Genomic DNA, 27,675 nt, shown 5'->3' on the forward strand with positions numbered 1-27,675 from the left:
TCGAGTAGCTGGGGGTACAGGCGCAGGCCACCATGACAGGCTTTATTTATTTATTTTTTTTTGAAGAGAGGGTCTCACTATGTTACCCAGGCTAGTCTCGCAGTCTCGCACTCCTGGCCTCGAGAGATCCTCCTGCCTTGGCCTCTCGGCCTCCCAAAGTGCTGGCCTGTGCCCAGCCAATGGCTGTTCCAAATTAGGGTCTACCCGTCTCTGGGCAGGGCTAAAATCCGCGGGCGGCCCCGCACCGCTGCCACGCACAGTCCTGTGCGCCCAGACCCGACGCAAACAAGAGCCGCAACCTTCCGGGCCCCCGCCCCACGCAGGGTTCCCGCCCCACTCCGGCTCCGCCCCTCTCCCAACCCTGCCAGGCTCTCCAATCGCATGTGGAATTATCGCTCTACCCAGGCGGTGGTGTCGATCTCCGCTCCAATTGGGGCAGTACCATGGCGGAGAAGACTCAAAAGAGGTGGGTCTGCTGCTTGAGAAAAGCCCTTTCTCAGCTTTCCGTAGGGGTGGAACCTGTTCCTGGTCGCCAATGGTGGCGACTCAGAGGGTGTCTCATCCTGGGCCTTCGGGCTGAAGGTACCTCAAGCCCAGACCTGGCGTCCACTGAGGGAGGGGGCGACAGAGTGGGGGCGGGGAGGGTTGAGCAGGGACGCGGAGTCGCTGCCTGGAAGGTTTTTGTTCCCGTCTGGCCGTCCCTCCCCACATGCGCCTGCGCAGAGGGGTCTCCCGGCGGATCTGTGAGGGGAGGGTGACGTCAGCTTTTTCCTGGGGGAGGCCGGCTCCCTTCTCCCGCATAATCGGCGGTGCTTGGCGCGGCTGTACCCCACGGCTTGGCGCTGGATTCTCTGCTGCATGTTGCGAGACCCCCACGCCAGTGCTGGCCGCACCCCAGGCCCTTCCTGTCTCTGGAGGGTGGGGTATGTAAAGGGATTTACGTCGCTGTCAAAAGGGGGGCCGCGCCTGGACTTGAACTGTGACACACACATACACTATATATTAAGATGCAAGGAGTACATGCGCAGATTTGTTGCATAGATATATTGCGTAATGGTGAAGTTTGGGCTTCTAGTGTACTTATCACCCGAATAGTGAACATTGTACCCGATGGGTAATTTTTCAGCCCTCACACCCCTCCTACCCTCGCTGCTTTTAGAGTCCCCAGTGTCTGTTATTTCCCTCTTTATGTTTATGTGTACTCATTTTAGCTCCCACTTAAAAGTGAGAACATGTGCATTTGATTTTGTTTGAGTTATTTTATAAGGTAATGGCCTCCAGTTCCATCCATGTTGTTGCAAAAGACATGATTCCTTTCTTTCTTATGGCTCTGTAGTATTCCATCCTATAGATACACCACATTTCCTTTATCCAATCATTCGTTGATGAACACTTAGGTTGATTCCATACTTTGCTATTGTGAATAGTACAGTGATAGTCATAGGAGTGCAGTTGCCTTTTTAATACAATGGTTTCCTTTGAGTAGATCCTGGGTCGAATGGTAGTTCTATTTGGATTGGTAGTTCTATATGGATTGCTGGGTCCAATGGTACTTGTCTTTAGTCCTTCGAGAAATCACCATACTATTTTCAATAGATGAACTAATTTACATTCCCACCAACAGTGTATAAGCTTAGAACTGTGACATTTTTTGCCAGGCGTGGAGTGGACAAGCTCCTTTGTAAACATGTGGGGACAGGAATTTTGGCTTCTTCTCCGGTAGTCTTCATTGCTGGGGGCTGTTGGTGGCTGGGATGAGACAAGTGCATAAGTAAAGCGATTTCGAACAGCAGCAGTGTTGAGCTCCCTCTGCTGACTCTTTTTGACAAAGAAAACAGACATTGTTTCTGGTGCCATAAATTAAAATTTAGATTTTTCTTCCATTTAAGTAGATACTCTGTAATCTTTTTTCATAAGCTAAAGAGGAACAGATGTACTATAAATATTATGTGCAGTAGATAGTAGCTTACATTGAAGATTAAGGTGTTGTTGACTTGTTACTTTAACAGATCTGAGGTTAAGTCTTGCCCTCCTATCTGCGGCTCACCTCTCTGCTCCCACCACTCCAAGATGCAGAGGGGTCCTTGCGGAGATATTGGGACCACGTTTTAGTTGGCCTAGTAGCCTGCCCCACTGAGAAGTGTGCTGATTGTGATGCAAGCATTACCTGGGATCTCTCCCTTGGGCGTAAAACTGAAGGCAGGGGGCACTTGTGAGTCTGTCCTACTCTCAGTTGCCCAGGACAAGTTAAATGTTAGATAATGCTCTTTTCATAATGAGAAGGAAGCTGAGGAAATGGAAAATTGTAATGAGAAATAAGGTCTAAAACAGAGACATTTTATAGAGGCTAATTTATTTGACCAGGGCTTAATAAAATTGCATATTTTAACACAAAAACCCACTTTAAATGAAAAGTATCAGAGAAATGACATTTACAGATGGTGATACATTCAAGGACAGTGTCGTTCATTTATCATGGAAAAACATCTGGAGTGACAGGATGTTTCCAGAAAACTTTCAACTAGAAGACAGATGACTGATTTCAGGACAGTGATGCCCCAGGAATGAACTCTGCTCCAAGAAATTTCTAGTCTCTGAATTTCAGTTTTTTCTTCTATAATATGAGAGGGTTAGACCAGGTGATTTTCTTCTAATCTTACTAAAATCTTTCTTTCTTCTCCAATACAACAGGAGGGCTACGTATTTTCTGTTATTTCAGTAGACTGACTTATTTTTTTTTTTGAGACAGAATCGCTCAGGCTGGAGTGCAGTGAAAGCTTTGCACCATGCCTGATTCCTTTTTTTTTTTTTTTTTTTTTTTTTGAGATGGAGTCTCACTCTGTTGCCCAGGCTGGAGTGCAGTGGCACAATCTCAGCTCACTGCAACCTTTGCCTCCCGGGTTCAAGTGATCATCCTGCCTCGATCTCCAGAGTAGCTGGGACTACAGGTGCCCACCACCACACCTGGCTAATTTTTGTATTTTTAGTAGAGACGGGGTGTCACCATGTTGGCCAGGCTGGTCTCGAACTCCTGACCTCAAGGAATCTGCCCACCTTGGCCTCCCAAAGTGCTGGGATTACAGGCATGAGCCACTGCACTTGGCCCTGATTGACTCTTGACAGACTGTGTCACCCAGAAGGACCACTGGTAGGATTTCATTGACTTATGCCTTGTAAAAAGTCAGAGCCTGACAAAATGATGGAAACAGCTGGAGCTGTGTCTATTCTCAAAACCATTTCTTGAAGATAGACTCGGGGATTATTAGTTTCTTCTATTTAATACATTTTTTCTGCTTACTTAGAGCTTTAAAAATACATTGTGGTGTGAAGGTTTGTCCACCCTAATTTGTGGAAGAAAAATTTGTGTATGTCTTCTTTTTTTTTTAGTTCATCACACCAGTAGGGAAATTGGTACAATCTTAAAAATAGTTCTCGTCTTACTTTGCATGTATATTAGGGAATACTTGGGGGGAAGATTCTGGCATAGAAATGATGGAGAGACATGTTAATGAAAGAATCTTTACCCTTCTGAGTCTCAGAGCTGTATTTTTAGAACTCTCTTATGAGCTTCAGAATCTGTATTTTCAGTCGCTTATTGGGTATGTCTGGTGACCATTCCACAGACACCTCAGACTGAGTTTATCTAAAATTTAGCCAAATGACTTTTTTCTCTGAAATCTACCCCTCCTCCCATAGGCTATTCTCAGATGGTGCCATTAGTTTTCCAGATCAGAAACCTAGAGGCATTGACCTTGCTCCCTAGCTCCTGACTTTAGCTTAGTTTTCTTTTTCTTTTTTTTCCTTCTTTTTTTTTTTTTTTTTTTTTTTTTTTTTGAGACAGGGTTTCACTCCATCACCCAGGCTGGAGTGCAGTGGTGCGATCTCAGCTCACTGCAACCTCTACCTCTTGGGCTCAAGCGATCCTCCCGCCTCAGCCCCCCAAGTAGCTGGGAGTAAAGGTGTAAGTCACCATACTCGGCTAATTTTTGTATTTTTTGTAGAGATGGGGTTTTTTACCATGTGACCCAAGCTGGTTTTGGTTGTTTTTCTGGCATAAATGAAGCTGAGTCAGAGCAGCTGATTTTGAGCCCTGGAATTTGAGCTTCCCTCCCCATCAGGAATCATCCCTTCCCAGGAAGGGGACAGGATGGCACCAGTTTCCTTATTTCACTCCATGCCCCTCATCCCCATCCTTCTGTAGTTGATATGGTTTGGCTGTGTCTCCACCCAAATCTCATTTTGAATTGTAGTTCCCATAATTCCCACATGTTGTGGGAGGGACCAGGTGGAGATAATTGAATCATGGGAGCCGTTTCCCTCATCCTGTTCTCATGATAGTGAGTTAGTTCTCACAAGATCTAATGGTTTTATAAGGGGCTTCCCCCTTCACTGGGCACTCATTCTCCTCCCTGCCACCATGTGAAGAAGGACATGTTTGCTTCCCCTTCTGCCATGGTTGTAGGTTTCCTGAGACCTCCCCAGACATGCTGAACTGTGAGTCAATTAAACCTCTTTCCTTTATAAATTATCCAGTCTCAGATACGTCTTTATTATCATTGTGAGAACAGACTAATACACTAGTCAAACTTATTTCCCCTGCACAGAGAAGAAAGCAAATACAGTTTGCTGTTTATATCCATGGGTTCCACATCCATGGATTCAACCAACCTCAGATCGAAAATAGGAAAAAAAAAATTGTGTCTGTAAACAATACAGTATAATTATTTACATAGCATTTACATTGTATTAGGTATTGTAAATTATCTAGAAATGACAAAGTATGAGAGGATGTGTATAGGCTTTATGCAAATACTGCAGCATTTTATATCAGAGACTTGACATCTGAGGATTGGTCCTGGAACCAATCTCCCACAGATACTGGATGCTGAGGGATGCGACTGTACACACTTTGTGGTCCATAGGGCCTGTAACAAGGAATGGGAAGTACCTACCTTCAACGTTGCCTAGAAACCAGATTTTTATTAAATGTGTTTGTTGCCAAGTCTTGTTTCTATTTCCTAGACATACCTGCAGCTTCTCCTATGTGCTACCAGTGCATTTGATATGGTTTGGCCCTGTGCCCCCACTCAAATCTCATCTTGAATTATAATGCCCACCTGTTGAGGGAGGGACCCGTAATCCAAGTGATTGGATGATGGGAGTGGTTTCCCCCATGCTGTTCTTGTGAAATCTGATGATTTTATAAATGGTAGTTTTTCCTGCGCTCACACTGTCTCTCTGTCCTGCTGCCTTGTGAAGAACGTGCCTGCTTCCCCTTTACCTTCCGCCATGACTGTAAGTTTCCTGAGGCCTCCCCAGTCATGTGGAACTGTGAGTCAATTAAACCTCTTTCCTTTATAAATTACCCATTCTCAGGGAAGTTCTGTATAGCAGTGTGAAAATGGACTAATACAGCATTTCAGGCCTGCATTATCTTTGTAGGATTAGACCAACTGCCTCCCTGACCCCCACCACCACCAAGTACGTCTTCATACAAGTGTCAATTATCTGCATACCATTTGGTGACATTGTTGGCTTGGGAATAGGAATCCTTCAGTGACTTCTTGCCTACAGGTGCAAATTCAAATCCCTGGTCACGGTGTACAAGCTTATTCATGGGCTGGTCCTGCTTTTCCTCCCAGCCTTACCTGCTCCCTTTCTCTTTATGACTTTCGTGCTTCTTCTCATTCAGTGATGTCCAGCCTGGGAGGGGGGAAGAGGTTTTTACTTTGTTACTTACCAGTCTTTGCTTAGATGTATGCATATGGTATTTTAAAATAGATAGAATAAATACAATTGTGTTTGAATTTTTTTTTTTTTTTTTTTTGAGACAGAGTCTCGCTCTGTCGCCCAGGCTGGAGTGCAGTGGTGAAATCTCGGTTCACTGCAAGCTCCGCCTCCCGAGTTCACGCCATTCTCCTGCCTCAGCCTGCCGAGTAGCTGGGACTACAGGCGCCCACCACCACACTCGGCTAATTTTTTGTGTTTTTAGTAGAGACGGGGTTTCACCGTGTTAGCCAGGATGGTCTTGTTCTCCTGACCTCGCAATCCACCCGCCTCGGCCTCCCAAAGTGCTGAGATTACAGGCGTGAGCCACCGCGCCCGGCCTTAATATTTTTACATAAGCGTTCTTGCACAAACATTTACACATTTCTTTTCTTTTTTTTTTTTTGAGACGGAGTCTTGCTCAGTCGCCCAGGCTGGAGTGCAGTGGCGCTACCTCGGCTCACTGCAAGCTCCGCCTCCTGGGTTCATACCATTCTCCTGCCTCAGCCTCCCCAGTAGCTGGGCCTACAGGTCGCCACCGTGCCCAGCTAATTTTTGTATTTTTAGTAGAGACAGGGTTTTGCCATGTTGGCCAGGCTGGTTGGTCTCAAACTGCTGACCTCAAGTGATCCATCCGCCTTGGCCTCCCAAAGTCCTGGGATTACAGGTGTGAGCCACCATGCCCAGCCCAAAACTGTTGTATTTCTGTATACTGGAACAATTGGAAATCGAAATTTTGAAAAATCCAAATAAAATTACAAAGGCAAAATATCTAAAATGTTAGTGTTATTTCATAGTAGCTGAGAGCAGCAGATTTAACACTATGAATGTCGTTGCCATTTAGAAAAATTCTTTTCTTAATGAAAAGAAGTTTCCTAATAACTATCACTGTAATGGAGAAGTCATTTGATGCACTTCCTCATGTCAGCTCATGGTTCAGCTAGGGTCAGTGTTTACATATAGCTTTGTCAAACAAAAGATAACAGCAGAATATAAAAAAGCATCAATAAGTTATATGGAAATTTTTAGAGGCTTTTGAAGAATTTGTACTACAATTTATATTACTTGGTAAAAAGTTTCTCATATGTGTGTGTATGTATATATATGAGAGTAAACAGAAATATTTGTAAATTTTAAATTTCTAAGTATTACCTTGCTGGTTGTTAAATAGTTTGAACGTGTATTTTTTCTTCCTGCCTTTACAAAAATAATGGCATATTACGTACTGTCCATTTTCTCACTTAACTTTTTTTACTTTTAACAATATAGCTTGGAGATCATTCCAATTTTTTTTTTTTTTTTTTAAGAGATGAGGTGGCCGGGTGCGGTGGCTTACGCCTGTAATCCCAGCACTTTGGGAGGCTGAGGCGGGCGGATCACCTGAGGTCGGGAGTTTGAGACCAGCCTCACCAACATGGAGAAACCCCGTCTCTACTAAAAATACAAAATTAGCCAGGTGTGGTGGCACATGCCTGTAATCCCAGCTACTAGGGAGGCTGAGGCAGGAGAATAGCTTGAACCCAGGAGGCGGAGGTTGCAGTGAGCCAAGATGGTGCCATTGCGCTCCAGCCTGGGCAACAAGAGTGAAACTCCATCTCAAAAAAAAAGAGATGAGGTCTCACTATGTTGCCCAGGCTGGTATTGAATTCCTGGGCTTAAGCAGTTCTCCTTCCTTGGACTCCCAGAGTACTGGGATTACAGGTGTGAGCCACTGTGCTCAGCCATTCCAAAATCTTGACAAGGGATTATTCATTCTTTTTCATGGCCATGTAATAGTCCATTGTGTGCCATAGTTTATTAACTAATCTTCCACTGATGAATATCTAGGTCGTTTTCAGCTTTTTGCTGTTTAGAAACATGCTGGTATTAAAAGAAAAGATTCAAAACTCTTCTCAAGCGTTTTAGCACATGTGATTTGGGATGATGGACAATATACCAATTGAAAAATTTATAATCTATTAAAACCTTACCCTCTTACCTTTGACTTTTCATTTTTCCATCTTTTTTTTTCCTGAGACAGAATTTCGCTCTTGTTGCTCATGCTTGAGTGCAATGGCGCGATCTTGGCTCACTGCAAACTCTGCCTCCTGAGTTCAAGCGATTCTCCTGCCTCAGCCTCCCGAGTAGCTGGGATTACAGGCGGCCACCACCACGCCTGGCTAATTTTGTATTTTTAGTAGAGATGGGGTTTCTTCATGTTGGTAAGGCTGGTGTCGAACTTCCGACCTCAGGTGATCCGCCCACCTCGGCCTCCCAAAGTGCTGGGATTACAGGTGTGAGCCACTGTGCCTGGCCTTTTTTTCCATCATTTTTTAAACCTTGTTTTCATTACAGTGTCACGGTAGCTTCTCCAGCAGTATTTTTAATCTTACCCCTGGTATATGTTACCTTTTTCTTGCTACAGTGTGAAGATTGCTCCTGGAGCAGTTGTGTGTGTAGAAAGTGAAATCAGAGGAGATGTAACTATCGGTAAGAAATAGTTTATTTACTATTTTTCAAGAATTGATGTGATTTAATCTATTTTAGTGCTTTACAATTAGATACTGTCTTCCATGTTTATTTCACTGATGTCCTAGTTTTGTTGACAAAATAATGCATTTTCTCCTATGTGTTTAAAATTTCTGAAAGAATATAGTGTGATGGAGGCTGTGTTTAAACTCGTATCTGAAATACTAATGAGGCTGTATAACAAAGTCATTCGTGTATTTAAGAGAGATCTGTTGTGTACCTGTGATGTGCCAGGCACTGTGCTAGTGCTAGGGACACATCAGTAAGCACAGCAGACAAAGGTGCTGCCTTTGTGGAGCTTCGTGGAGAGCATGGGCCATGGAGTCAACAGACCTGGGCTACTTTGCTCCTTGCTCCTTTCTTGCTGGGTTACTTTGGACATATTACTTAACCTCTCTAATCTTGATTTTTTTCCCATCTATATAATTGTGCGTATCAGGATCAGGTTCAGCTGCATGTAGGGGTGGCTCACACCTGCAGAGGTTTATTCTCTCATATAAAAAGTTTCGAGGTAAGTAATGCAGGGCTGATCAGTTGATTGTCCAGCATGGGGCTCTGGCCCTGCAGGCCAGGAAGTGATGGCTAGAGCACCAAGCATCATCTTGGATGAGAAAGGGGAGGCGTGGAAGCAAAAGGGCATGTGTTCCAGCTATGAGTCAGCTCCCTTTAAATAGCCTTCCTCAAAGTTCCACACAACCCTTCTCTGTGTGTCTCATGGCTAAGACAATCTCATGGACACATCAAGCTGCAGGGGAGTTTGGGAGATGTAGTCTTAGCTGGTTGCATTGCAGCCGCTAATGAGATCAGGGTTCTATTACAAGGAAAAAGAGGAGAAGAGATACTGGATGGCAATGAGCAATTTTCATAACTTGCAAAATAGTAGTATCTACCTCCTAGGTTTCTTGAAAGAGAACGTGAAAATTGTGAGTAGTAAGCTGTCAATAAATGTTTGCTGTTAACGCTGTCAGATCTTCTCAGTGTAGCCTTGCCAGAGTTCAAGTCCAACATTTTACCTACATGAACTTGACTAAGCTCCTCAAACATTTTACTCTGTTCTTTTACCTGGGGTTTACCTGGATATGGTGCCCTTGTAGCTTTATTGGTGTGAGCTCATTCTTACCAGCAGCCACGTGTCACCTATATGCTACCAGACTAAAGTGTTCAGTGAACTATTACACTTTCAGAGAGGAAATACGCTTTATTTCCTTAAATGAACAGTTTCTTTAATAGAAAAAAAAACCCTGTAACATCATTTTTTTTTCCAAAAAAATCTAAGCCTCCAAACAATTTAGGCATCTTGTCTTATAAAACCAGTGGAGATTGTGCCAGTATTATGGAACATTGTTAAGAATTTGCCAGGTTAGGCCAGGCACGGTGGCGCTCACGCCTGTAATCCCAGCACTTTGTGAGGCTGAGGCAGGCGGATCACCTGAGGTCAGGAGTTCGAGACCAGCCTCAACATGGAGAAACTCCGTCTCTACTAAAAATACAAAATTAGCTGGGCGTGGTGGTGCATGCCTGTAATCCCAGCTACTCGGGAGGCTGAGGCAGGAGAATTGCTTGAACCTGGGAGGCGGAGGTTGCGGTGAGCCGAGATCGCGCCATTGCACTCCAGCCTGGGCAACAAGAGTGAAACCCCGTCTCAAAAAAAAAAAAATAATTTGCCAGGTTGGTTGATCTAATTATTTCTTTTCAGTGCTGTGTTAACTCTTTGTCTTTTGTATTACCTAAACCACTTGCAAAGTGTTCATGAAGTAAAATGAGGAGTCATGTTTTTTAATTTTTTACAATCTCTACTGCAGACTGGGACCACATATTTATCAGAATGCTCATCTGTGTTCTTTTTACTCATCATTTTACTGCATTATAATTGTGGCTATCATCATGATATTCTAGGAATAATACCTTATAGTAGTTTACAATGCATTCTTCAGTTAGAAGGAAAGTAAGACTGAAGTGATGTAATTAATTATGTAGATATTCCCGGCATTTCTACTTCTTCCCCATTTTACATTTTTTCTTTTCTTTTTTTTTAAATCCCCCAATGTTACAACAACCCCATTTTGGTTTTTTTTTCTTTCTTTCTTTTTTTTTTTTTTTTTTGAGACAGGGTCTCGCTATTTTGCCAGGCTGGTCTTAAACTCCTGGGCTCAAGCGATCCTCCTGCCTCAGCTTCCCAAAGTGTTGGGATTACAGGAGTGAGCCATCACACCTGGCCCAACAACAACCCCATTTTAAATAAGTATATAATGTCTACTATAAGATAGATATGTAGATAGTATAGATACATCCGCAGGCATAAATATACACAGACATTATGTGGTGGGGGGGTATGTATTTCAGATTTGAAATAACATCTTTTACAGAAGCCTTTCTGGGCTGTAGAGGCATTATCCTGTGCAAGGAAGGTAGCTGCCAGTGATTGGTGGACCACTGCCTAGGACTGAGTTTTAGGGGTATCCGGGATCAGTATTCACTTTCCTGTTTCTCTCTCTGGTTTTCACTACGTTGTGCTCCTCCCCCTTCTTTATCACTCTTATGTTCCTACCTTCCCTACATGTTGAAATTATTTAAGGAAGTACAGGCTGGATGCCGTGGCTCATGGCTATAATCCTAGCACTTGGGGAGGCTGAGGTTGGGAGGATCACTTCAGCTCAAGAGTTCAAGGCAAGTGTGGAAAATATAGTGGGACCAGAAAGAAAGAGAAAAAGAGAGAGAGAGAGAGGAAGGGAGGGAGGAAGGGAAGAAAGGAGGGAAAGGAGGAAGGAGAGGAAGGGAGGGAGGAAGGGAAGAAAGGAAGGAAAGGAAGGAAGGAAAAGAGATGAAAGAAAGAGGAAAGGGAGGGAGGGAGGAAAGGAAGGAAGGGAGAGAGAGAGAAGGAAAGAGAAAGAAGGAAAGAAGAAAGGAAAGGAAGAGAGAGAAAGGGAAGGAAGGAGGGAGAAAAAAGAAAAATTAGCAGAAGGGAGGGAGGGAGGGAGGAAGGAAGGGAAAAATTAGCCACATGTGGTGGCACATGCCTGTAGTCCCAGCTACTTGAGAGGGCTCAGTGAGCTATAATTGTACTACTGCACTCCAGCCTGGATGACAGTATGAGACCCTGTCTCAAAAAAAAAAAAGAAATTATATAAGGAAGTGCATTGTTTAAATCTACTTTCCATCTAGTTTGTTTGTTTGTTTAGAACCAAGGTCTTGTTTTGTTGGGCAGGCTGGAGCGCACTGCTGTGATCATGGCTCACTGCAGTGTCGAACCCCTGCACTCAAGTGATTCTCCCACTTCAGCCTCCCAAGTAGCTAGGTCTACAGTGACGCACCACCATACCTGGCTAATTTTTGTATTTTTGCCCAGGCTGGTCTCAAACTCCTGGCCTCAATTGATCCTCCTGCCTTGGCCTACCAAAGTGCTGGAATTACAGGTGTGAGTCATTGCTCTTGGCCCTTCAGCTAGTTTTTGACCACTAGCTGGTGGTGCACAATTCTGATAGTTAAAATGACATTTTAACACAGATTTTCTTTTTTTTTTTGAGACAGAGTCTTGCTGTGTTGCCCAGGCTGGAGTGCAGTGGTGTGATCTTGGCTCACTGCAACCTTCACCTCCTGGGTTCAAGCGATTCTTATGTCTCAGCCTCCCAAGTAGCCAGAATTACAGGCATGTGCCACCACACTTGGCTAATTTTTTTTTGTATTTTTAGTAGAGACAGGGTTTCACCATGTTGGTCAGGCTGATCTCAAACTCCTAACCTCAAATGATCCATCCCCCTCGGCCTCCGAAAGTTAGCACAGATTATAACATAAGAAATGGTAATACATTTTTAAGGAAAGAAATCTCTAGCAATTTAAAGTTTATCACAGCAGACGGCCTCCAAGTGAATACTTGTTATATTTACTTTGACCCAGTGTTTCGAAACAAAATTTTTGCTCAAATACTGAAGAGAACTCAATTTTAAAAGTTAAGGAAAATATGAGGAAAAATGAAGGTTCAGAAGAGTTATATAGTTACTCATGGTTCTGTCTTCTACAATTCTTGTCTCCTTTTTGTTATATATGTTTCTTATCTCCAACTGTATAGTATGGGAATTTTCCAGAATTGGTAATTAGATAATCATTTTTGTCATTGTTTTATTTGGTATAAAATGTCTCAAGTCTTTTGGCTTCTATTAATTCATTTTTCTGATGTAATGCATCAGATTAAAAAGCTCCTGGGAGATATAATTATAAAAGCAAAGAGTGGAGATAAGTCATCTGATTACAACTCTCCCCACCCTGCCTTATTTTTCATTTTAGGGCTTTTATTGTTGTTTTTGCTTAGTTTATCTGAGTTAAGTAGCAATAAACTGTAGTTTAATTCATAGATTTGTTTTCAGGATGTTTTGTGTAATTTTCCGTCTTCTAGTCATGTATACTTTTACAAATTATTCCATTCTGAAATATTTCAGGAAGAAAGTAATGTTTTCCTTTGCTATGTTTCAGGCTAATGGAACTTTAAACCTGATCTGTTTTCCTAGAAAAGCAGGTATTTGTTTTTTCAGAGAAACTAGCTGGATGCTTGGAAGTATGGTCCTTAACCAGAAACCCTATGACTTGAAGCTCTGCTGGAGCCTGACCCCCTTATTCAAGGCTGTTCAGAGACAGAGCTTGGGAAAAGTAACAGCCCTTTTGTTAATTATAATTTGGGTAAATAAGGTTTCATAGCATCAAGCCTATTTTTCGTTAGTCTGCCTTAATTCATGGGCCATGAATTATTTCCTGTAAATCTTTATTTTGAGAGCTGAAAACATTTCTGAAAGGTACCTTGAAGCACAGTCCCGTGGTCCATTACAGGGCGAGAGGCCGGGACAGAACTTGGTCAGGACATCAGTATGTGAAGGCAGAACTCGGCTCGGTGGAAATGTTTTGTGCTGGAAGCACTTTGTCCCACTTACTGAGTCTCTCTAGGAGAGTTTTAATACAGACCAGAAGCCTCCCTTTCATTGCAGCAGTCTTTTCCAGTAAGGCAGAACAGTGGCTTTGACTTGAGAAATTATCACCTATGAAGCACTCTTACAGGTACTTCAGCTTACAGTTCAAGAAACTTGTTTAGTTGTCAAAAAAACAGAGCTTAAGGCCTTTTGAATTATTTATTGACAAATGGAAATGTATACAAAGATTGCTTCTGTGGCAAAGATAGACAGGGAAAGTGTCCTTTACCAGGGAAATGGAAATTGGATGCAAGGAATATCTTTCTGGCTATGTGGCACCAAGCCCAGCCAACCATTTAGAAAAATAATTCATCAGCCAGTAAGGCAGTTCCAACTCTAGACACATTTATCCAAACAAGCAGATAAGCCAAATAGGGCTTCAGCACATTTGGTAAGAAAATACACAAACTACCCTGCCAGAAGGAGCGCCAGGGTTCACAGCAGGCTTTCAAACAATGTTTTCCATGGTGACATTTTTATTTTTAAAGCACTTTAACCTCAAGACCCTTAAACTTTATGTTGAATTCAGACCCGATCTGGGTGTAATAAAAGTGCTTACGGCATCAGAAAAGCATGAAGTGAACCGTGGCCACGTTTCAGTGTGCTGTTTCTTATGGTGCTTGAGTTGCTGGGCTCTGGGCTCTCTGCTGCCTAACCTCAATAGACCACGCAGACAAAGCAGAATTATCCGCATCATTCACGGAAATCACAGCCTTCCTTTAAGAAGTCCACCAGGCCAGACGCGGTGGCTCACGCCTTTAATCCTAGCACTTTCGGAGGCCGAGTCGAGCGGATTTCCTGAGCTCAGGAGTTCTAGACCAGCCTGGGCAACACGGTGAAACCCCGTCTCTACTAAAATACAAAAAATTAGTTGGGCGTGGTGGTCGGCTCCTGTAGTCCCAGCTACTCGGGAGGCTGAGGCAGGAGAATTGCTTGAACCTGGGAGGTGGAGGTTGCAGTGAGCCGAGATCGTGCCACTGCACTCCAGCCAGGACGACAGAGCGAGACTCCGTATCCAAAAAAATCAAAGTTCACCAAACCAAAATCTTAGCGGTTATAAATCCTGAAGTACGCTTATGCTAACCACTTCAGTCTGTGCCCAAAAAAGACCCGCAAGAAGTTGAGAGAAGCTATTTGATGTATTATTGCCCGTGACATTTGCTGTCACCTCACAATTTAAAGTTGATCATTTCTCAAACTTTTATTTCAGCCACTTAACACTGGGACCTGTAGTTTGGCAATGCTGCCAGCAGGTGGAGGTGGTGTCTAAATCACTGGTCTCGCCTAAATGCAGCGGTGCTTTCCCTTTCTGGACACAGCCCTCAGATTTCTAACCAGGCATTTTCCAGTTACTTGTTTATTAATTATTAATAATGATAAAGAGTAATAATAATAAAATACCTGCTTAAAATAGCTCACATATTATTTTTTAAATATTGTGCAAGACGTCTTATGGGACTTGGGGTTATTTAATTTTTTTTTGAGACAGAGTCTCACTTTGTCACCCAGGCTGGAGTGCAGTGGCACAATCTCGGCTCACTGCAACCTCTGCCTCCCGGGTTCAGGTGACTCTCCTGCCTCAGCCACCCAAGTAGCTGGGATTACAGATGCCTGCCACAATGCCCGGCTAATTTTTGTGTTTTAGTAGAGGTGGGGTTTCACCATGTTGCCCAGGCTGGTCTCGAACTCCTGTGATCAAGTGATCCACCTGCCTCGGTCTCCCAAAGTGCTGGGATTACAGACGTGAGCTACCACACCTGGCCTATTTTAATTTTTAAAAATGCGTGCTTCTGGTATCTTCTGCGAAAAAAATTTAAAAAAATTTTTTTTAAAGTGTGCTTATTTGTTTGGGTTCTTTATATAAGAAACTTGTATTACTTAGTCATTTTTGAAAGGGAAAAATGAAACTATCACTTGTTTTCATAAGTTTTAAAGAAACACACAGGTCCCAGGGGTATCTTTGTCTTGTCAAGAGCTACAGCTCAACCACCAGCAGAATATCTACTGTCTCTGGCTACTTATCTAGCAGTGGCAGAGGATCTGCTTTCTGTAACAGATGTGACAATCACTTCCTCCTATCTTTTTTTTTTTTCCTCAGAGACAGTGTCTTGCTCTGTCGCCCAGGCTAGAGTACAGTGGTACAATCATTGTTCCCTGTAGCCTTGAACCCCTGGACTCAAGCAATCCTCCTGCCTCAGCCTCCCAAGTAGTTGGGACCACAGGTGCACCCCACCATAACTGGCCAATTTTTTTTAAATTTTTCATTTTGTAGAGAAGGGGGTCTGACTCATTGCCCTGGCTGGTCTGGAACTCCTGGCCTTAAGTAGTCCTCCCACCTCAGTCTCCTGAAGTGCTGGGATTACAGGTGTGAGCCACTGTGCTCAGCCCCATATCTAAGATTTTTAAAGCTAGTTATGGAAAATACTTTCATTAATCTTTTTACTGTCCGATCATGTGGTGTGGAATTTTTCCCCTTAGCTAACAGGAGGTATTACCCTGATACCTGAGTAGAGGTGCAAAGTGGTTCTTTTTCTTCTGTGTCCCAGACCAGAATTAGTTATTTTGCTTACTATGAAAAAGTTATGCATTAGCTCTTAGTAGTAAATAGTGATAAATCTCCCATTTTTTAAGAACCGTGGTCCAGATCCCACAATCCCTCTTTCAAACATTATTTCATATAATCCACACTTCAGCCCAGTGAAGTAGGTTACAGATCTCTTCTTTCTATAGATGAGAAAACAAGCCTTTGTGAGAGTAAGCACATCACCTTTAGGTGATAGAGTCCGGTGTCTAGACTTTCTAGACAAGGGGGGAGTGGGGTTGGCTGGGGCTTTGATTACAAAGAACCTAAAAGAGGCAGATTGTGTCCTGTTATCATAGAATATTTTGACGTAAAATGTAAACCTGGTATGGTGCAAACCACAAATTTCAGTTGGTTCCCACAGCTGGAAGCCTTACAATTTCTCCTTTAAAAGAAATCCACTGCTCATTTCCCTGTTGTTTAGGATCGCAGCCCTGAAAGTGGTGATGTCTAAATGCCATTATTAAGGGACCTGTGAAATAAATTATGGTATATTAATATGAAATGAGATACTTTTCAGCCATTAAAAAGAATATCTATCTAGATACATTTACATGGAAAAATTACCATGAAATAAGCAAATTGCAGAAGAATAGGTACTATTTATCGGTTTGAAAGAAGTATGTGCTTGAAATGCATATTTTTCTCTAAATCGTATTTATTTTTAAACTTTTTAATTAGATATAGCTTATAGGGAGTGATATTTACAGATTTTTTTTTTTTTTTTTGAGACAGAGTTTCACTCTGTCACCCAGGCTGGAGTGCAGTCATGTGATCTTGGCTCATGGCAGCTTCCGCCTTCCAGGTTCAAGCGATCCTCCCACCTCAGCCTCCTGAGTAGCTGGGACCACAGGTGTGCACCACCATGCCTGGCTAATTTTTTTTTGTATTTTTCGTAGAGACAAGGTTTCACCACGTTAGCTAGGCTGGTCTCGAACTCCTGACCTCAAGTGATCCACCCACCTCGGCCTCCCAAAGTGCTGGGATTACAGGCATGAGCCACCGCCCCCAGCAATATTTACATGTCTTAAGTGTACAGTGGAGTTTACGTCTGGAATAATATACTCCAAACTTTTAAGAATAGTTACCTATTTTTTTGTAATTTTTTGTAATGATCATGTTATATATATATGTATGTGAATATGTGTGTATATATGCATATTTTTTTTTGTTTGTTTTAAAGAAAAGACTAGATGCACACATTTACACTCATGTTCAACTTGAGAAGCTTTCCAGGGATCTCAGAGTTCCATCCCATCTTGTGTCCTGAAATCTTCCATCCTGAATAGGAGAATATGCCTGGGAAATTTTACTTTAATAGCTGAAGATTTGGAAAGCCAGAAGTGACTGAGAGATCAAGGCCACTCTCTTGTTATTTCTTACCAGACTGTATGTCCTGATAAGAAATGTTGGGATGTTGGACTGAGCACCCTGCTTTAGGCCCCCACCCTCATTATTAACCCCCAGCAATTCCTCATCAGGAAAAAGAATAGGCATCCCTGGGGTTCTCTCCAATTCTCTGGGCACCAGAAACGCCTCCTTATTTATTTTAGGACATTTGTGAATGAGTGTATATTAAGCATTCCCAGTTTTCAAGATAACAAATTCAAAAGGACAAAAATAACATGTATTTATTTTTGTTGCCCCATAACATATAGTGAGGCATCTCAGCTGTCACAGGCAGATAAGAATTATGAATTGACAGTTTATATAATTAGGTGGGGCACAGTGGCTGATGCCTGTAATCCCAGCATTTTGGGAGGCTGAGGCAGGAGGATTTCTTGAAACCAAGTGTTCAAGACCAGCCTGGGCAACATAGTGAGACCCCATCTCTAAAAATTAGCTAGCCTGTAGTTCCAGCGATTCAAGAGGCTGAGGCAGGAGGATTGCTTAAGCCCAGGAATTGAAGGCTGGAGGGAGTTATAATCACTCTACTACACTCCAGCCTGGGTGACAGAATGAGACCCTGTCTCTTAAAAAAAAAAAAACAAAACTAAAAAAAACCCAATTTACACAATTGAATACTGAATTTCTTGGACAGTGTCACTTTCCTAATCCCCCACCCCCTGTCAACACTTCTGTCCACCCTCCCTTACTTTCAGAGTCAGTTACTTCATCTGCACTTGTTTACCCATAAAAATTGCCTTGGTATTGAGGGCTACGTGGGATGGATATTGGAGAGAGGCTAGAGGAGGCTATGTTTTCTCATCAGTGGTTTCATTATCACCAGAACCCTCAGCCTGTGGTAGATAAAGCTGGGAGGGAGTGTGTTAGCATTCCAGGCTCAGGGCGGGGTAGACTGTGCTGGTGAAGTGGGAGTAATGAGGGCCCTGGCTGTTCCTTTCAATTCGAGACTGGAGGCATCGCCTCAGGGCTCCCCACGCCAAAGTCCTAGGACTCCAGTGATCACCTTTGGGTCCTTCTGCTGCCTCCCTTTAACCTTTTCAGCTTTCACTGGTTTGAATCATATCGTGGGCCAGACAGCAGAAGCTGTGCCACCTTTCAGTAGGTGTGCTCGTAACAGGGGCACTGACAGAGAAACAAAGCTGTTAGATCCCGTAATTTCTGACTTCTGTCCACCCATATTTCTCCTTTTTTTTTTTTTTTTTTGAGACAGGGTCTTGCTCTGTCACCCAGGCTGGAGTACAGTGGCATGATCTCAGCTCACTGCAGCCTCTGCTTCCTGGATTCACACGATTCTCCTGCCTCAGCCTCCCAAGTAGCCGTGACTACAGGTGCACATACCATCATGCCTGGCTAATTTTAGTATTTTTTGGTAAAGATGGGGTTTTGCCATGTTGGCCAGGCTGGTCTCGTACTCCTGACCTTAAGCAATCTGCCCGCCTCGGCCTCCATATTTCTTCTCAATTACGTGATAAAAAGACTAATTCGGAGGTACGCTCATATAAGAAAGCAGAACATCTTAAGCAAAGAGAGCGTTACCTTGCTGAGGGAAAAGAAGGAATTAATTTTTATTGCCAACTTTGTGTCACATGCTGTGTCTCCAACATTATCACCCCTAGCCCTTACAGCAACCCTGTGGGACTGGTGTTGTCATCACCTCTGTTTCACCGCTGAGATCACGGGAAGCTTCCGAGTGAAGGCTGAGCCAGAGCTGTCTGGCTGTAGTGCCTGTGCCATTCCACTCACGTTGGCTTGCAACTTGGCCCTGACTACTGATGATAAAGCCCGGGAGATAGTATCTGTGAAGTACCTAGCTTGGTGCCTGGCACATACTTAGAAAATGTTCCTCCCAACAGCCTCACCCATCCTCAGTCACCTTCCGCCCTCCTGTTGGAAGCATAGCCTCCACCAATAATTTCTTCTCAAACTATTTTTAACAGGACCTCGGACAGTGATCCACCCTAAAGCACGAATTATTGCGGAGGCCGGGCCAATAGTGATTGGCGAAGGGAACCTAATAGAAGAACAGGCCCTTATCATAAATGCGTAAGACTCTTATACATACTGTGAACCAAGTACCATGGGTAATGGTTTTTCTTAATTTCAGCTGTCTGTAAGAACCTTTTCAACTGACATCCAGGAGGCCTACTATGTTAGAGCTAGAGAAACATTAAGGATCTTTTTCAACATAAGTAAATGAGCACACTAAAAACCATATGAGGGAAAAGACTTTTCCAAGATGAGAGAGCTGAGTAGCTGCCTAGAATCTTTGACGCTCGGTCTGGTCATCTTCCCCTTACATGTGGCTATCTCACCCATTCCTTAAGCAAACATTTCCTGAGCACTTCAAGCCTCCAAGTGCTGCGCCCACCACCCTGCAGTTTGGTTTTTTTTTTTTTTTGGATTTTTTGGTTCTAGCTGAAATGTTATTACTCATGCCTAAACACGTGAATTTAACTCTAATACATTTTTTCTCATGTTTTGCACAGGTGACACCCAGAATTATAGTTGAAAAATGTGGAGTCCTAGAGGCAATTTTTAAACTGTAAAGATTAAAAAATAATAAAATACTAGAACATGCGCATGATCATAGTGAACTAGACTGTAATACCTATGAATTTTTCATAAACATTTATAAGTTCTTTCTAGATAAAATTTTGGGAAGGAATTCAAGCTTATACCTAATTTATAGCAACCATGTATGGAATTTGTAAGAAAGACCTTGGGAAAATATTTAACTGTCAGAAAAAGACTGATTTAATGCTTACTTAGGATTTAAAATACATTTGGCACCTTCAGTGTAAGTCAATTAACAGCAACTATATTCTGCAGTAACTCAACAGTCAGAGATAAAGCACCATTTAAAAATGGCGTCCTCTTCTTAGAACACAAACATTTTATCTTCCAAATATTTCAACTAACTAATAGCAATAATTATTTTATGTGAATATCTGTTTATGTTTCACAATCCCAAGTGATTATTAAGGGTGGAAAATTTTCAAGTTAGGCATGATTTTGATTCTAATTAACAGCCTAAAAAGATAGCTAGCATCTTCTTTCCTTTGTCCTGGAGAAGACCCACTGGACTTTGAATTTAAAAAATAAAGTAGGCTGGGCATGGTGGCTCACGCCTGTAATCCCAGCACTTTGGAAGGCTGAGGTGGGCGGATCACGAGGTCAGGAGTTCAAGACCAGCCTGACCAATATGGTGAAACCCCATCTCTACTGAAAATACAAAAAAAAAATTAGCCGGGCGTGGTGGCACCCCACCTTGCAATCCCAGCTACTTGGGAGGCTGAGGCAGGAGAATCGCTTGAAGCTGGGAGGCAGAGGTTGCAGTGAGCCAAGATCGTGCCACTGCACTCCAGCCTGGGGGACACAGCAAGACTCTGTCTCAAAAAAATAAAAAATAAATAAACTAAGGAAGGCTGTTCTTCTCTACACACCAATGACTTCTTCACTTTTCAGTAGCTCTCTTCAACTCAAAATCAAGCCTTCTCTAGCACACAGGACGAATGAATTGCTTGAATTAAGAAATAACTTACATAGGCTGGGCGTGGTGGCTCACACCTGTAATCCCAGCACTTTGGGAAGCCCTGGCTGGTGGATCACCTGAGATCAGTTCGAGACCAGCCTGGGCAACATGGTGAAACCCCATCTCCACAAAAATACAAAAATTAGCCAGGCCTAGTGGCACATGCCTGTAGTCCCAGCTACTCGGGAAGCTGAGACAGGAGAATCTTTTGAACCCGGAGACGGAGGTTGCAGTGATCCAAGATGGTGCCACTGCACTAGCCCGGGTGATAGAGTGAGATTCCATATCAAAAAAAAAAAAAAAAAGAAATAACTTACATAGTCATGTCGTTTAAACGTGATGTAGGTAAAATTGAAAGAATTAACCCAAATTCAAAAATGGGAAGAAAATTGCTTATTGTGTTATTGACTTTTTAGATGATTGTTTCTTCTGTTTACAGTTACCCAGATAATATCACTCCTGACACTGAAGATCCAGAACCAAAACCTATGATCATTGGCACCAATAATGTGTTTGAAGTTGGCTGTTGTATCCTTTACAATAATCTACCATAAATAATTTCTGGCTCTCCTTTAGTACCTAAGTCTTCTCCTGTAGAAATTGTAAAATTGTCGTAATTTGTCTATCAAATGTACTTACATTCATAATATATATTATAATTACATTTTTAAAAGTAGGTCATCCAGGCTGGGTGCGGTGGCTCATGCCTGTAATCCCAGCGCTGTGGGAGGCTGAAGCAGGCGGATCACTTGAGGCCAGGAGTTCAAGACCAGCCTGGCCAACATGGTGAAACCCCATCTCTACTATTAAAAAAAAAAATTACAAAAATTAGCCGGGGACGGTGGCACACGCCTGAAATTCCACCTACTCGGGAGGCTGAGGCAGGAGAATCGCTTGAACTCGGGAGGCAGAAGTTGCAGTGAGCCAAGATTGTGCCACTGCACTCCAGCCTGGGTGACAGAGGGAGACTCCATCTCAAAAAAATAAATAAATAAAAATAAAAGTAGGTCATCTAGCTCTTTGAACAGACTTATTGAATAGTATATATTTTAAAAATGGTCCTTTCTGTTCCTGTAAATAAGTCAATAGAGTAAAGTAAGTATGCCATTTTTAGACAAATGCAGACACACACATATCTTTAGCTCAGCACTTTGAAAGTAACCACTTCTTTTGCTGGTACTACAGCTTGTTGACAGGTAGCAATGGCTGAGTGACAGTAAACATAGAAACAGCAATGCTGGCTTCCTTCTTGATTCAAGAACCCCAGCTTGTGTCAGTGTGGTTCCTATATAGTTTTAGGTAGACAGTGCATTGTCTGATTCAAGAAAATGGTGTGTAGGGGTGAAAATATTCCATTATTCATGTGTTGTCTTTTTTCCCCCCCAGAATGTCTCCAGTTCTTTTGCTTAGTTTATACTCTAAAAAGATAGTAAAATCAGGCCAGGCGCGGTGGCTCATGCCTGTAATCCCAGCACTTTGGGAGGCCGAGGCGGGCGGATCACCTGAGGTTGGGAGTTTGAGGCCAGCCTGACCAACATGGAGAAACCCCATCTCTACTAAAAATACAAAATTAGCCGGGCGTGATGGTGCATGCCTGTAATCCCAGCTACTCGGGAGGCTGAGGCAGGAGAATCACTTGAACCCGGGAGGTGAAGATTGCGGTGAGCCGAGATCACGCCATTGCACCCCAGCCTGGGCAATAAGCGAAACTCCGTCTCAAAAAGATTAAAAAAAAAAAAAAAAAAAGGTTGGTAAAATCTTATGGTGTCAGCAAAACATACAATATATAGTAGAAAATATTTAGAAGGAAAAGTCTAAATGTTCAATGATAGCAAGATATTTAAATAAATTGAACTATGAGCGTAAAACCACTAGGACCATTAAGCAGTCATTTAAAATTATGTTTTTAAAGATTTTATTTTATTTTATCTTTTTTGAGACAGGATCTTGCTCTGTCACCCAGGCCAGCATGCAGTGGCACAATCATAGCTTACTGCAGCCTCAGCTCCCAGACTCAAGCAATCCTCCCATCTCAGCCTTCCAAGTAGCTTGGATTATAGGTGCACACCACCGTGCCCAGCTAATTTTATTCTTAGTAGAGATAGTGTCTCATTCTGTTGCCCAGGCTGGTCCTTGAACCCCGGGGCTCAAGTAGTCCTCCCACCTTGGCCTCCTAGAGTGCTGGGGTTACAGATGTGAGCCACCCTGCCTGGCCTAAAGATTTTAATAGCATGGAATAATGCTTGCAAATTTAAGTGAACTGAATAAGCTATAAAAGTTTATACAGTTTGATTCCCACTTATATACAGGAAATTCTATATATTTATATAAAGATATATCAGACTTTTAACAGTGTTTAAGTGATTGGGTGATGGATAGTTTTAATTATCTTGAAACAATTATGAAAATATTTTACTCATGAAATCAGGGTATAAGGTGCTCATTTCTTTAAAAACACAAGTCATTTATTTATACCTAGAGATATTTATGTTTAAAAATTAAGCCGTTACCACAGATTGCCCAGAGCAAAGAGTTCTGGCAAGGGTGAGCCTGCGTGGCCCCTCTGACACCCCTGTCCTCTGTCCCAGTGCAATATAAGGATATACTGTGTTAGTGGGGACTAAAGGTGAACATATTTATAGTATTTACCTAACTCTGGCTTACAGATTCCCAAGCCATGAAGATGGGAGATAATAATGTCATTGAATCAAAAGGTAAGCTACGTTCAGAGTTTCATTGTCAAAGCAGTGACCTCTTTTCTCTTTGTGGTGTCCTGGGAAACAACCTAATGGAAACTGTGGCAAGGTGTTGTGCTTGGAAGTGGGCTACAATAGCTGGCAAACTAATTGTTTGCCACTAAGGAACCTAATCTGGTTATGTGGTTATCTGGTAATGTTAAATACATTAAATTTAAAATCAGCTGTGTACAGGATTGAATTAAACCATAAAGTTTAAATGAAAGATTCGGAAAAGATTCCTACTAAATACTAGTCTCTGAAATTTTAGTTGGTTAGTGTTGTTGTAGAATTAAAGGGGAGAAAAAAGTCACAGTGTCTCTAGCAGTTGCTTTCTTTAATTTCAGGAATACTTTTCCCTAGCCAGTCAGAAAGAAATATCATGTGCTTGTAAGTGGGACCAGACAGGAGATTACATAAAGTCACTGTCACTACTGGGAAGCAACTTCAAAAGCTTGTCCCACCAAGGTCCAGAAAGAACCTCTGAATGATGACAATTCTTTAGACTTGTGGGTTATCTTTCTTGGTCCTGAGTGGCATGAAAGAAAATGCTTCTTTTTTAAATAATAAAATTATACTTTTTGTTAATCTACTTAATGACTTTTATTTTAATTTGGATTATCAATTATCACTATTATCATCAGCATTTTGTGTTTATTTTATGCTTACTGGGGGTCAAACCTGTGCTCATCACTTTACATCTGTTATCGCATTTATTCCTTAAACTGTGAAGTAGAATGGCCTGTTCGTTTTATAGATGAACTTGAGCTTAGAGACTTTGCAGTGACTTTCCCAAGGTCACACAAATAGCAGCAGAGCTCCATGTTGAATCCATCTGACCCTGGCTTGTACTGCCTGCCTCTGTGTTGTCCATACAAACTCCAAACTGATGTATTTTCTTTAACTTTTTTCTGAAGGCCAGTTTACATTTTTATACCTAAATCATCTTAGGAAAAAAAGTGTTGGAATCATTTGATGTCTTAAGTTGCAGTTCTTTCTATGTTTTTATTGCAGCATATGTAGGCAGAAATGTAATATTGACAAGTGGCTGCATCATTGGGGCTTGTTGCAACCTAAATACATTTGAAGTCATCCCTGAGAATACGGTGATCTATGGTGCAGACTGCCTTCGTCGGGTGCAGACTGAGCGACCGCAGGTACTAGAACCTCTCTTTAAAAAGAGTTCTATCTGCTAATTTTCCCAAAATACAATGTAATTGTCTTCATGAGGCAGCAGGTACACTATTTAAGAAAAACATACTTAAAATAAAACAAAAGAGGCCAGGTTCAGTGACTGTGGGAATCCTAGCACTTTGGGAGGCCGAGGCAGGAGGATGACTTGAGGCCAGGAATTTAAGACCAGCCTGGGCAACATAGTGAGACTCTGTCTCTTCAAAAACTAGAAAAACTTAGCCAGGTGTGGTGGGGCATGACTATAGCCCAGCTACTGAGGAGGCTAAGGTGGGAACATAATGCTTGAGTGTGAGGTTGCCATGAGCCGTGATCATGCCACTGCACTCCAACCTGAGCAACAGAGACCGCAACTCAAAAAATGAATAAATAAAAAGAAAACAATGAGAAACATCCCGAAAACCAGGATTTAATTGCAGTTCAATCCCTAAAACCAGGATTTAATTGCAGTTCAATTATTTAGTCTTTAGGTTAATATCAAAAATATATACAAGGATGACAATGACAAGTCAGTTATAAGAAAAGATCCAGAAATGTTACTCTTGGTCTCATGCACTGTCACTGACAATGCATAAACAAAGTGTACAAGCCATATTGATTTACTCCTAAAGTATCAGTCTTCAAGGTTAAGGAATGACCATACTACATTTATCCTGTGCCTCTAACTGGGGTGTGTCTATTTAGTTTATTGCCATAGCTTCATAATAAACACAGCTTGTGAATAAGAAAGTGTGTTTGGATATTTTCCTGGCTTGAGAAATTATCTCCTCCTAGAAATTCAGATCAAGAATAATGTAGAATACATATTTGGAGTTTAATATTAGAGTAGGAGATGAAAAAGATAGGGCATTTGGGCTTCCTTTGGACATAAGACATTTGTACTGCAGTTTCTAGCCTCATTGCTTGGCCCATTGGATATGTATTTCTTTAGTTACCTAGCCTCCTTTTCCTCCCACCAAAGAAAATAGTTTCAAGCACTGTGGGAGGCCAAGGCGGGCGGATCACTTGAGCCCGGGAAGGAGTTCGAGACCAGCCTGGGCAACGTCATGAGACCCCATCTCTACAAAAAATAAAAAATAATTAGTTGGGCATGGTGGCGTTCACCTGTAGTCCCAGCTACTTTGGAGACTGAGGTGGGAGGATCGCTTGAGCCCAGGAGGTCAGGGCTGCAGTAAGCTCTGTTTGTACCACTGCACTCCAGCCTGGGTGACAGAGTGAGACTCTGTCTTGAAAAAAGAAAGAAAAAAAGAATAGTTTCAAGACATAACTTTGCCTCTGATTCTTAGCCATATTTTATCAGAAATCAAAACTCCAGTTCTTTCTGGGTTACTCTATTTCTGTAATGTTTGGCTTCATTATTATTATTATTATTTTAAGCAAGTATTACTCTATAGACTAAAAAGGAAATAAGATCAAATCCAGTCATTTTTTTTTTTACTTTCTGCATAACAGCAAAAATGACTGAAGAGTGGGAAATGAAGCTGGTGTTGGGGAAGGGAGATTAGAATTAAGTGAGCAAGAATATCTGAAGCTTAATATTTTATAATATGCCCAAATTTCACTAATTATAAGGATTATATAGAGGTCTTTATTAAAAATAAAGATTCCCCAGACTTACTGACTCACAGTGCTAGGGCAGGGGCCTAAAAATCTATGTTTTTCACAAGTACCGCAGTGAGGTTTACAATCAGGAAAATCTGGGCAGTACTGGTATATGAAGAGTGAAGATCAGACAGGTGTATCCAAGTACACCTCAGCTGTGTGGCTCTGTAGGTCACGTGGAAAACAAAATACTCTGGGTGTTTTACTTATGTGGTCTTCTGTAATTGGAACTTTTTAACTTTTCAGAAGCCAGGATGAAATCTACAAACGCGAGTTTGAAAACTGATTTCTGTATATTTTTATATAAATATATAAAATCTGTTGGCTTTTTCTTGTAACCAAACTTAGTATATGTTCATTATAAATTTAAAAAAAAACAAGCAGGTAAGCAAAAATGAGTCAATGAAAAGCACCTGTAATTCCACAACTTATTAATAACCATTGCTACCTGGAACTTTTTTTTTTTTCTTTCTTTGAGACAGGGTCTGGCTCTGTCACCCAGGCTGGAGTGCAGTGGTGCAATCATGGCTCACTGCAGCCTCAACCTCCTGGGCTCAAACAATCCACCTGCACCCCCAGTGCCCTGCTTCCACCTCAGCCTCCCGAGTAGCTATGACTACAGGGGCATGCCACCACACACAGCTAATTTTTAAATTTTTTTAGTGACAGGATCTCCCAATGTTGCTTAGGCTGGTCTGGAACTCCTGGGCTCAAATCATCCTCCTGTCTGGGCCTCCCAAAGTGCTGAGATTACAGGCATGACCCACCACGCCTGGTCGCTGCGTGGTACTCTTGACTTGCTTTCTGCCAGTCAGCCTTAATTACCTCATCTTTTTAGCCCCAGACACTACAGCTGGATTTCTTGATGAAAATCTTGCCAAATTACCACCACCTAAAGAAGACTATGAAAGGAAGCTCAACTCCAGTAAAGAACTAAGAACAGTATATGACATGAAGATAACATTTTGTCTTTGACCACTGTCTTTTGAATGGGCCCACAGTGTTTATGTACTCTTAACAACTCAGAATAATACATGTTCACTTTATTTTGTAAAATTGGGTTGAGAGGAAACTAATGGAGTTTGATTGTAACTGTCCTTTGTAATTTATATAAATGTATTATTTTCCTGTATCCTTGCTTTTCTGATAATTTACAGATTTAGCTTTTCTTTTGTTATATAAACTGCTAGCCACAAATTTTAGTTATGTAAAAGACTACCCTTGACAAGAAAAGACATACTGTTATGTATTTATATTCTAGCAGAGACTAAACTGAATAAAAATGCTAATAACAGGACCTTTAGTGAGCATACTTTAATCAGTTTTTCTACTTGAATTAATCTTTTCTCTTAATTTTTATTATGTATTAGTTGTATTAAAGCTAATGTGTTTACTTTT

The 27,675-nt window shown here is 42.0% G+C and overlaps 1 protein-coding gene across 1 annotated transcript; it reads left to right on the forward strand.

Moving 5' to 3' along the window:
- The first annotated feature begins 68 nt into the window (after positions 1-68).
- DCTN6 (dynactin subunit 6) lies at positions 69-27,675 on the forward strand. The gene is made up of 7 exons (XM_030817058.1): positions 69-466; positions 8,171-8,235; positions 19,155-19,260; positions 21,189-21,277; positions 23,416-23,463; positions 24,499-24,641; positions 27,116-27,675. Exons 1-7 carry the CDS (start codon positions 444-446, stop codon positions 27,212-27,214), a joined length of 573 nt encoding a protein of 190 aa, XP_030672918.1. The 5' UTR covers positions 69-443; the 3' UTR covers positions 27,215-27,675.

Source organism: Nomascus leucogenys, chromosome 8, assembly GCF_006542625.1.
Source record: "Nomascus leucogenys isolate Asia chromosome 8, Asia_NLE_v1, whole genome shotgun sequence".
NCBI classification, from domain to species: Eukaryota; Metazoa; Chordata; class Mammalia; order Primates; family Hylobatidae; genus Nomascus; species Nomascus leucogenys.